This window comes from Mastigoproctus giganteus, chromosome 4 (assembly GCF_048544385.1).
Source record: "Mastigoproctus giganteus isolate SK-2022 chromosome 4, ASM4854438v1, whole genome shotgun sequence".
Lineage (NCBI taxonomy): Eukaryota > Metazoa > Arthropoda > Arachnida > Uropygi > Thelyphonidae > Mastigoproctus > Mastigoproctus giganteus.
In genome coordinates, this window is record NC_143578.1 from 90656446 (window position 1) to 90669446 (window position 13001).

At 35.3% G+C, this 13001-nt stretch overlaps 1 protein-coding gene across 1 annotated transcript in view; it reads right to left on the minus strand.

Moving 5' to 3' along the window:
* LOC150086899 (cyclin-D-binding Myb-like transcription factor 1) overlaps positions 1-13001 on the minus strand; it is a 189403-nt gene that overhangs the window by 134207 nt on the left and 42195 nt on the right. Inside the window, exon 2 of the mRNA XM_090371671.1 lies at positions 6596-6867. Coding sequence (XP_090227797.1) covers positions 6596-6851 — 256 coding nt within the window. The 5' untranslated portion in view covers positions 6852-6867. The remainder of the gene's footprint in view (positions 1-6595; positions 6868-13001) is intronic.

The following is a 13001-nucleotide window of genomic DNA, read 5'->3' on the forward strand; positions in this document are numbered from 1 at the left end:
CCACTGAATGCTAGAGCTTACCTCATACATCAGGCTGCAAGGCAGGATCACTATGAGTAGAAAGTTCTGATCATATAGGATGTAATTATTCTTAGCAACTCCATCAACAGAGAAATTTTGAATATTTTATAATAAGGAAAGGTGGAATAAGATTTGGGTATGCCTGCCAGTGATAATGTAGAACAATTATTACCATAGAACAATGATACCATAATAATTGTTCTACAGTGGAAAAATTACCTTTTAAGAACACAAAAGGTAATATTGTAGTAATTGGTACTAATTTAAAGTTGGTATACTAATGATGTTAAGCATAGGCAATCTAAAGCTTTACTTAACAGGCAAGATGCAATGTTGAGAAGAGAAGAACAATGAGATTAGTGAGAGGAACAAAAGGGTACCCCAACCAAGAAAGACTTCAGTTCTGCAAATTACAACATCTGGAAACCAGGTACCTGCAAGGAGATCTGATTGAGGTGTTTAAGGCTTTGAATGGATTGAGTAAACTAAATGCTGATGTCATTCTTCCTCTTGCTCAGATACCACACATGAACCAGCAGGTACTTGATTGTTGGAACAAACTTCCATCTGATGCCATGGAAGTGGGCAATTTGAATAATATTAAGGAGGAACTAGACAAATTCTTAGAGGAATAGACAAGTGATGTGGAAAACTCTTTTTTTTTTTTTTTTTTTTTTTTCTGATGCTGTATAAGCATGCTTTCTTGCATACTAAAACCACATGTTAGGGCTGAACTTGAAAGCATCTGAAATTTTGCCATGGCATGTAGAAGGGAGTTCATAATAAGAGCCTTGTCAATCAATTCAGCCTTGGAGGAGTGTAAAATTTTAAGGTAAAATTTTTCTCAGCATAGCTTGTGCTTGTTAACAGAACAGACTGTTTTTATAGAAATGGGATATGCTTGAATAGAAGGGAGTGCAAAAATATTTACTCATGTGATTGAGGCAGTGTTAAGTAGCATGAGAAACACTTCTATTTTGAAAGGGAAGGCATTCACAGACTATTAGTTTAATGGTGGCCATAAGCAGAAGTGGAACTGATTCTTGCACTGCTTCTATCAGGATATGCAATCACATGAGAAGCACTGGGGGGAGGGGGATTACTAAGTCTGCTGGGAGGCCACAGTCTAGAAACTGAGCTAGTGAGAATCAGATTGTGTAAGTCTAATTAACATTCTTTTGAATATTTCAGCATTTTCAGTACCTCATCACAAAAACATCAAGAAAAATGAATGAAATCTCTTAGTAACTGTCATTATTATATAAAAAAAACTGAAATATCATAGAATTACTAAAATTAATTAGTAGTAATTTAAAAACATTAAAAGAATGTGTGTTTTCTGAATGGCAAAAATAATTTACATCACTATCATATTTAAGATTTATAAAATATGAATGAAGAAAATATAATATTTTATCTTTACTTTCACATGAAATAAGAAGATAAGCAAACAAATTAAAAAATACTGAAAATTTAATAATGAAAAAGGAAATACTTTTTTGAATAAAATAGAGAGGAAAACACAACATAACTAAGTTCTGTCTGATGACTTTTAAACCTATTCTTCATGTACATCTAAAAGCAACTCATCTGCTTCCTCTCAGCCAGTGTGGCTTGCAGGAGGAATAAATGGCAAGAGTTCCATCATATTCTTTTTCTTCAGCTACATGACTGGTTGTTTTGTTGGGTACAGTTTCTTGTTTGCAATAATTGGCAACAATTTTAGTTAGCTTTTAAATTCAAGAGGAAGCCAAACTCTGCTTTTAAATTCAAAAGGAATTCAACAGTACGGCTCTTTTTTTTTTTTTTTTTTTTTTTTTTTTTTCCACACTGAATCCACTGCCATTGCATCTTTAATGGTAGAGAAAATAACATACTGGCAGGATGGAGACAATGATTGGTTTGGTACTATTCAATGACTGGCAAATTTTAAGTTTTTTTTTTCACTAGTGATATTCTTTTCTAAGGACATTGTAGGAAAAAAAAAAAAAAAACTCATCACACTGCATTCTACAAACATAATAATTTTTTTATTGTGATGAGCTGATGCCATGTTCTCAATTTTAATACTTTATGTTAAATACATGCCCAATAGCAAGACTACACTTGAAATTATATGAATATTGCCAACCTCAAGGTTATACAAAAATATTCCTTAGTAATAATTTAAAAAAGATATCAGTTGGTTTACTAAACTTTAAAAGTTTTAAAATTGCCTCTAGAAAATAATTATAATGTTTAAATGTAATTTCCTTATCAAACTTTCAAAAGAATTAATGTTTTCATGAAGTAAACATAACCTGGCACTGAGTGACACCAGTCTTGATTAAAGTTCATAATTCTCATTCAGTATGATAATAACATGTTTTTTTCTGTGGTAATTTGTGGAACTAATGAATTTAATTTTCTCTCAAAATAAAAGGAACCAAGGTTAAGAAACATGTATGTGGAAGAAAATCATTTTTTTTTAAAACTGACAACTTATACCACTCTGATTCTCACCAGCTCAATTATGGCAAGTGAATGTGCACAAATAGGTGCATATTCACTTGCTTATACACTAATGACATGAGTATCCTAAATAAATTTATGAATTTGAATACTGGTTAAGTAATTAAATGTTAATATCACAGGAATATCAGAAATGTTATATCACCCTGATAATGGGGATAGAGAATTTGGATATAGCGAGTATATCATTAGCATTAGTAAAGGCATTTGATGCAAGAAAGCAAGCTTATGCAGCATCAGCCAAAAAAAATAAATAAATAAATAAATAAATAAATAAAAAATTAACCACTTCCACTTCACCCCTCTGTTCGTTCGAAATACCTGTCCAGCTGAGCCTTAAACTTATTTAGGCTATCAACTTCCACGACAAGGGATGGAAGTCTGTTCCACCAACCAACCACCCGCTGGATAAAGGCAAATTTCCTCACGTCTATCCTACATCTGTCTTTCCTCAATTTGAATTTATGCCCTCTCAGGTGATTATTCTGAGCAAGAGGAAGAATCCCATCAGCATTGAGCATGCTCAAACCATTCAAGGCTTTGTACACCTCTATCAGATCACCTCGCTGGTGCCTAGTCTCCAGACACTGTAATTTGCAAAACTTAAGCCTTTCTTTGTAAGAGCACCCCTTTGTTCCATTCACCAATCTTGTTGCCCTTCTCTGTACTCGTTCCAGCATCTCTACATCCTTCTTGAAATGAGGCCTCCAGACCTGTATACAGTACTCTAGGTGTGGCCTGACCATTGCCTTATACAAGGGAATAATCACCTCCTTATCTGCTAGAAAAATTCCTATATATCATCGACAATACACCATGAGCTACTCTTGCAGCCCATCTGCACTGCTCAGAAAACTTCATATCTGCCTGCACAACCACCCCCAGGTCCCTTTCATTCTCTACCACTGTCAGTGTAGTACCACAGAGTTGATACGTTGCTCTGGGGTTGCTGTTTCCCATATGTAGTACTTTACATTTGTCAATGTTAAACCTCATTTGCCACCTCTCAGTCCATCTGCTCAACCTTTCCAGATCCTGTTGCAGTAGCATAGTGTCAGTAGTGTACTTGACAACCCTGCCAACCTTCGTATCGTCTGCAAACTTGGACATTAAGCTTGAGATACCATCATCAATATCATTTATAAATACAGAAAACAATAATGGACCCAATACTGAACCCTGAGGGACTCCACTAATAACATTAGTCCATGATGAGCAGTGTCCATTGATTACCACTCTCTGTCTTCTCCTCCTCAACCACCCCTTTATCCATAGCAGCAATTTGCCTCCAATGCCATACTGCTCCAATTTGTGCAGCAGTCTTCCATGTGCAACAGTATCAAAAGCCTTTCTAAGATCCAAGTATATAATATTAAAGTTATTCCCTGCATCCAGTTCTTTTGTGACTGCATCATAGTATCCAATCAAATTGGTCAGGCAAGACTTCCTCTTAACAAAACCATGCTGTGTCTGAGCTATAACTGAAGTCTTGTCTAGATGATCCTGCAGTGCTTCTTTAACCAGTGCCTCCATTAATTTTCCGGGAACAGAAGTTAAACTAACAGGTCTATAATTACTTGTGTCGCCCTTTGATCCTCCTTTGTGAATTGGGGTCACATTTGCACATCTCCAGTCCATGGGTACTTCCCCTGAGTCCAAGGAAGCTCTCATAATTATGGCTTAGGGTTTGCTTACTTCCTTTGCTGCCTCCTTTAATATAACTGGATAGATCCCATCCACCCCAGGTGCCTTCTTTGTATTTATCTTCAATAATTTCTCCTCCACTTTACTCTCAGTTATTACAAGATTCTCTAGCTTACTGCCACAGTTGAATATCTTAGACATTTTTAAAATTGTTTTTAGTGGGACAAACTGAAGTTATTAACAAATGAATATGCCAAATAAGAACTGTTCGGGGAGTAATCATAGAAGCTATTAAACTTTTTATACTGTTCAGGTTGAGACCAAATTCTATATCAGATGAAGTGATGAGCTTTGTGGCAGAGAAATAAAATGCACAGGATGTGTTATGAATCATTAGAGAATACAGAATCTTACAGTAAGTATAAATTAGTCTATAATCAAGTTACTCACGGAGTTATGCACATTAAGACAGATTACGAGAAGTCTCTGGCTGAGAGCACAAAGAAAAAATAGCAAAGAATGCTTTGTTCATACAGTAATACTAGAAATGCTCATGTTAAAACTAGATGGAAAAGGATGAACCACACTGGTTCACTTGATACAAGTAATATAACTACTGATGACTTCAAAGTACATCAAAATATTGAAATATAGATAAGTGCTAATTTCTGGCAGGATATTTTGTGGAACACTTGGATAATGCTTGCAGAACCACCTGAAAAATATAGTTGTAAAGATTTTATAAACATACAGGAATACTTAAGGACTGTGCTCAGATACAATAGAGTAACTCCCTTTTATCACAATGGTAAAACTATACCATATATCTAACAAGAACGATCCTGTGGTGTAGCTGGCAATCTCACATTCTGGCTGCATGTTCAAAAAGAACAGGAAACATTTTGATGATAAATAATATTGTTTCCATGAATGTTCACAGAGTGGCTTGCAGAATATTCCCAAAATGCTTACCAAATTTATACACTTTGATATCATGTAAAAATAACAATAAAAAAGCCACTCTGTCTAAAAATAAAACTCTATGGGGCTAAGGTAAAGAAAGGCAACATGGGAACTATGGCAAACTTACCGGACAAACTCTTTTTCCGCTACCGCAGTTTCTCCCTACATCTGGGTAAATGGATGGTGTGTGTGTGTGTGTTAGTGGCAGTAGAAGTCGATAATGATGTATTCATTAGTTTTTTCTTATTATTAAAAGCAGATTATTGGAGTTCATGAGTGGGCTGAAATTTACTTACGGGTACACACTCCACACCACCTCAGTCTTAGGGTGAATCCCCCCCCTTCCAGCTGTTTTAAAATAAGAAAATGACTTCTACTGCCACTAGTGATAATACGCAGATAACACCATCTGTAGAAGTTGTTTTCTGGTTTTAAAACAGCGGGAAAGTAGGATAAACACTCTAAGACTGAGGCAGTCTGGAGGATGTACCCGTAAGTAAATTTCAGCTGGGAAAACACTCATGAACTCCAATAATCTGCTTTTAATAATCAGAAAAAAACTAATCAATACATTGTTATCAACATATCAGGTAACACACAGTCTGTTTACCCAACCAAGAATACAAGGAGAACTGCTGTAGCAGGAAACGAGTTTGTCTGGTAGTTTTCCATGATTCTCATGTTGGCTTTCTTTACCTTAACCATCTAGGATGCTGATGTTACCAATAGCAACACAAGCAGTGATAAAATGCTGGTTCTAACTAGTCCTGTTCAAGGACTAGTTAGAACCAGAGCAACAGTAGTATGAATCACTTTGCCAAGAATGATACTTTTGCTGATACGCTTTAATAATAAACAAAAATAACAATAAGAAAATCCAAACTCCATATCAAAATAAAGGTTCAAAATCCAGAGTTTATTAAAGGAGCTTGTTCCCAATGTGTTCAACATAGCTAAATGGAGTGCACTATTGACATTGATAAGTTTTTCATTTTCCCTGTTTGTTTTATAAATGCTGCTATCACGTTCTGTTGATTGTTATTGCACTGTTGATGGAACTGCAAAATGGTAGTGAGCAATGCAGTGCACATCACTATAACTGCGTACAGTACTCAAAAAAATCTCCTTGTATTGTATCTGTTGTAATCAATATTGCATATCTACCAACTATTTTAAGCATTGCATGTTGTTTCTGAACCAATAACAGCTATTAATGGTTTCTCCAATAAACTTTATAAGTCCAAAACCAAGCTTAATGTTGTTAATTAAAAGTATTTCTAATTTTTTTTTCTATTTCATTTCTAAATTTTACAAAATTTCATTAATATACTATGAATGGAAGAGTGAATTAAAACGACTGATGAATACTAGTGAACTCTTCTTTCAATGCATATTCACATTTCATTACTTAAATTCAATTAATTTGAATAAATTTGTAAAAATGTACAATGTTTACCTCCATCAGTAATTACAACAATCTCTGATGGTACTTGTACCCCAGTTGAGGTGCAGCTTGGTCCAGTAACTGGAATGGTCATATCAATAACTTCTTGCGGATGAACATCAAATTCTTCTGGTTTGGAATTTTGCTTACATTCAGATACAACTTCTGAAAGATCTAACTGAATGCTTGCATCACTAACAGATGGTTTTGAAACATGTTGAACTGGAATTTCTGAATGTAGTATAGTACCATCTTCAGAAGAATCCATACACTACCCACAGCTCCTAAGCAATTCATAAATAAAATTAAACTAATAACAAAACAACAATTAAGGCTAAATGTATCACTTAATACTTTTTTCATATTCATGTAGTAGTAGGGTGCCAAAATCACTATGAAACAGACATCCATTTCAATTTCATTATTTGAGCAAATAATAAAAAAAAATCAGACCACAATTTAAGTTAAAATTTAATAGAATAAAAATGAAAGGCTCTGAAAACTACAAAAGTAAAAGTTCCATATGAATAGAATAAAATCAGTTTTAGATTACAAACACAGTTTAAGAAAGGAAAAATAAGCTTACTAGATTTGGGTATAAACAAAAATTTTACAGAAGAGAAAAATTATTTTTATTGGAAATATCAAAAAAGAAATTTAAAACATAGTAGGACTGATAAAAAAAAAAAAGAAGATACAAACTACTTTTTAAATAAGGCTCCCAACTTTGGTGTAAGCCTCATATAAAGGCTAAAACTAAATTTGGTAGTTACTGGTGTTATGGAAGTGGGCAATTTTTTTTTTTTTTTTGCTGATAAGTTTGCTTCCTTGCATCATTTGCCACTACCAATAATAATACTAAAATCACCAGTGGAGAAATGTTTTGCTGTGAATGATTAACCTGTTACATGATATGTGTGGCCGGGCATACTTTAAACAAAGAATATTAACACTGTTGCAGTAACATTATCACTATTGCTTGACACTCTCATGTAACAGCATTATCAGTCAGTAACAAATAACATGTAGCATGACTTCAGTAGTACAGTACCTCCTGTTGCAAGTGACAATATTGAATTAATCAATCAATACTTGATATGTTCCTCATTGTAGTTGTGGTCTAGCATAAAATAAAAATTAGTAACAGCAGTCAATTTAACATATCAGGAGTGATGGCTCTTGTGTGCCATGTGATATTACCCTTCAGGTCTAGGTCTGCAAGAATTCTTGAACTTTCTTTCAAGTAGAATAAGAGCCAAAAGATGTAAAGAATGTCACCACCAAATACGGATGATGCGGAAAGGTCAAGGGAATGACCATCGCATATTCCCGGAGCTACCTTGCCTAAAACTCATTTCTGGGCATCTTCATTGTTGCAGTTATGGAATGACAATACACACTAACATGTCTTGGTTGTTGTTTGTTATTTGGTTTTTAGAAGCATTAGCAACTAAGGCCATATTGCTCCGGGAATATGCGATGGTCATTCCCTTGACCTTTCCGCATCATCCGTATTTGGTGGTGACGGACTCGAACCCCGGTCTAATCAAGAAGCGTGTGCCATGCACTGCTGCTCCTTCCCACCTGGCTATGGAGCTGCCAACATGTCTTGGTACCACTGAACATATTACAGATTCAGTAGGGCAGTTTTTCTTTAAAAAAGAATGGCTTAATAATGAAGGTAACCATGAAACCACACCTTAGATTTTGGTATTGGAGTAGCTGGTGCAAGGCCATAATGCACCGTAACCACAGATGCATATAAAGAGTTCCTAGTATTGCACAAGTTATTCTATGACTCAAATCTTGTAGTTTTGACTGTTCAGTCCCATTCAAGTGGAAATTGGCTTTGTCTCCCAAAAAAGATTTGAACCAACTTGAGAACAAATATCAGTGGGTTTCAGCACCATCCACTTGCAACTGTTGCATGATTAAAAATGCAAAACCTCACACAACACCTTCCATACTTCGGTCATGGATTGGACTTGGTGCATCATGGCCTTAGTCGCCCTTGTGCCATAAAAACCGAAATCAAATCAGTCATGGTTCTGACAACTCACTTAGCTGAGGAGTTTGTATCCTTTTCCTGGCTTCACTCCCAGACTTCCCATTTCCTTGAACCATGCAATAATTTTTTTGATACCACATGGTGCCACCTAACCTCTTCATTGCTGCTTGTAACACCTATAATCCCAAACTGCACCTGCAATGCTTTCACCTTGGTAGTACAGCTTCACATCAAATCAAGCTGTGGTAAGGTGAGATGCATTGTGCTCCAAACGGTATGGCATCATCTACAGCATTTTATGCCTTCTATTCCATATTTATATGCAAGTGTTGTGGAATATGCAAATTGTTCACAGCAAAAATTTTCTCCCAGTGGCAATTTTTGGAACTAAATATGTTTATCACATTCACATAAATATCTTTTGCATCCTACAAAGAACATGCCTGCCAAATTTGGTTACATTTCCTTTATTAGATTATGCTCCAGACAGCTCTAAATAAGGCTACTTTAATTGTGACAATTGATATATACTAAGATATAACTATAATTAATAAACACTTACTCCACAATATTTACCAGTATAAAGTGCATCATGCTCTGGGATCTACACTGATCACTAGATCACATGCATGACTCTTCTTAATGGTCAGGATGTCCAGGCAAGTAAGAAAAGATGTCAATAGCATTTTTTAATTGTAGTTATATCTTAATGGAATTAACCTGCAAAGGTAACTACTAATTTAAAATCACGATCGGAGCAGATTAGAATTAGAAAAAAAAATATTTTTTCTAATTGCAACACAATAGAATGCCAATAATGGCAGACCTCTTTCTTAGATAAAATATGCATTACGTAAGTGGGTATGTTGGATTATATTTTTTATGGTAACCCCTAACATGAAAAGTATTAGAACCTAGAGTACTCTAGTACTATGTATTCACTGAAGGTTGAGAAGGCAGAAAATGCTTGAACTTTTGTAGACTGTAATTTTCATTCAACAAATACTATGAAGGATTCACAAGTATTTCATCATTTATTTAGTTCGGCAAATTAAGAGTGGAACCATGAATGGACGTTGACTAATTGAGGTTTTGTTTGTTATTTGGTTTTTAGGAGCATTAGCAACTAAGGCCATATTGCTCCGGGGATATGCGGTGGTCATTCCCTGACCTTTCTGCATCCTCCGTATTTGGTGGGCACGGGCTCGAACCCCGGTCTAATCAAGAAGCGTGTGCTACGCATTGCTGCTCCTGCCCACCTGGCTACGGAGGAGCCTACTAATTGAGGTATATTTTTGTAATGGATTGGAAGAAATAAGTGGAATTACAGATTCAAATTCAGAACAGTACCCATGGAAATATCTATAGAAAGACATTCAGCAGAAAGTGATCATTGTGTGATAGAGTCAATGTCATTAATTAACTTGGTTGATTTTTTTGATTGTTTGTTTGTTTGGGGATTTTTTAGGTGTGTCAGCATCTATGACCATAGTGCACCATCACTTTTGGATAGAGATTAGAAGTTTAGGGGAAAATTTGGGGGCACTAACTCAGATATGGGAAAAACAACCTTATAGGGTAAATTTGTGATTTGTAAAGAGTAAACAGCTGTTTAGAAGAGAAGAAAATAAATTAATTCCAAGAAGAGAAAAAAAAAATTTTCTTTGATGCACATAAAGCAATATTTATGATATGCTTATGCCAACGAAGGTTAGAAGTCAGAGTATCCTCCATAAAGATGTGATTGTATCCAGATATCTAAGTGTAAAAGATGAGCATGGCAGCTGTCTCTCTCTTTTTTTTCCAAAGATATTAAGTCAGAGTGAGTCAGTCAGAGCAATCCTGACTGAATCACTTTAATAAAGCCAAAAACCAGGAAGACGCAAATATAAAATCTCAGTGAGTAATCAGAAGATTGTGGATCTTATGAAGCTTACCTTTGGGTAGCATGCTGTAGCTTACTAAAATAAATTATTTGCCAAAGTAGTTGACGTAGAAAGTCTGGTAAATTTCAAAGCAAAACTAGATGATCACTTTTTGGCATCATCACTACCCTAACATCTACTTGTACCTGCACTTCCTGAGCAATAAGCTCATCCGTGCTTTATTCCTCTATCCTATCAATTTTAATCTTTTGATCCTTAATCATATCTTCCATATGATAAATCAAACATTGAGGATATGTTACCGCCCCTGCCCCGAAGAGGTGGATATCCACTATCTAGAGCTCAATTAAATTTTAAACTTCAAAGGCAAACTTCTATAAATTGTGATTCTTGTTCCAGCCAAATTAAAACTCTAAACATTTAAAATTCATCAATATATTTTTGTATTTTATACTTTTTACAACATTTTCTTTTATACAACTATAAACTCTAAAATCAATATAAAACTCTAAACAATAAAATTCATCAATATATTTTTGTATTTTGTATTTTATACTTTTTTTTCAACATTTCCTTTTTATACAACTATAAACTATAAGATCAATAAATTCCAACTAAATCTCAACTCCATAAAAGCACTATTCACATATATATAAATTTTTACAATTGTCTAATCCTGCTTATTTCTCTACCGAACTCAGCAAAAGCTTCATTCCATTCTCTATTCTCAAACAAATCACTCCAGGTGTATGAGTCGGAGCCAATCTGCCTCATTAACATATTCCTTGGTATATCATATCTTACACACTGCTGTAAAATTGCTCTGTATCCTCTACCGTCCCATAAATACACATTGGATTTTCTTCTACACCAAGCTCTACCAGTCTTTTCTTTAACCCATGTCCAGTTATTAACATTGTTTGAAACATTCCTAGACCAAACCAAGATGAAATCTCTTTCACAGTTTTCACCCCAGGCAGAAAGGCAAAGGTAACATGCCCCTTAGCAGAACCGCTCCATCTTTCCTGCCATATACAATCTATATCTTGCTGTAACCTTTTCTTTTCTACTTTCAAATCGTGTCTTCCATACTCTCTTCCTTCTTCTTCTTCTTTACAAGATTTTATTCCCATAAGTTCTATTCTCTTATTATTCTTAATCGCATATTCCATTGTCCTTTTAAGTATAATCAGATCCACTGGTTCCTTTCCTGCAATAACTTGCAAGGCATCATTTGAAATGGTTCTGCAGGACTGCGTTACCGCCAGAAGGGCAAATCTCTGTGCTGAAATAAGACTTCTTTTAATGTGGCTATTAGTCACTCTGTGACCACAAGCCCTACATGCATATGTCACAATCGGTAGAAATATACATTTATCGAGGAGGTCTAAGGACTTGCCTTTCACTCCCCATTCTACCCTTGTGACTTTCCTAAATTTCAAATAAATCATCCTCACTTTATCTCTTAATTTCTGCATGTGAGGCAAACAGGGACATCCTTTCATCCACATAAACTCCTAGGTACTTGACCAAGGGGGCATATGCTATCGACGTACCAAATATTTTTGCAGTTGGTCTTCTTCTTTCACTGAGCTTCCCTTTGAGCAGAACCATGTGAGTTTTTTTCATCGATATCTCCATTTTATGAACCTCAGCCCATTTCTCCACTTGTCCCATAGCCCTCTTAATTCTCTCCTCCAATTCTTTTCTAGACTTTCCCACCACCATTATTAACAAATCATCAGCATATGCTACTGGTTCAGATCCTACCCACTCTTGAACCATTAACTCATCCAATATAATATTCCAACTATAGGGACCTATGATTGAACCTTGTGGAGCACCTCTTGTTACTTCCTGAGTAACTTTCCCATATTTTGTTACAATTGTAACTTTCCTATCTTTAAAATAATCTTTTAAAACTCCACAGAACTGCTCAGTAAACTTCATTTTTCTCATTCTTGCTAGAAGGCTCATCCACCACATACAATCAAATGCCTCCTTAAAGTCAAGAAATATACCCAGGACATAATTTTCTGAAGTCTCTTGTACATATGACACCATTTTAACCACAGCATCTTCAGTAGATCTGCCTCTCCGAAAGCCAAACTGCCTAGGGCTGCTCATTCCACTACTCTCATAATATCCCTCCAATCTATTCATCAACACTCTTTCAAAAACCTTTGTGATAACCGGCAATAATGCCACTGGTCTATATGATCCAGGATCCGTTCTCTCTTTTTCTCTATTCTTTAATAATATTTTAATGCATGCCTCCTTCCAACAACTAGGAAAGATTTTCTCATTTAAGCACACATTATATAACTCTACCAATTCCTTTCCAAATTTCAAACCAAACTTCTTTATCACTTCAGGTAGCAATCCATCTCTGCCTGGTGCTTTCTTTATCTTAACTTTCTCCAATGCTATCTTCAATTCTTCCTCCATAATTAACCTTTCAATTTCCTGCTCCCCCACATATTCATCATTTAATTTCCTGATTTGTCTTTGTTCTCTACTATAC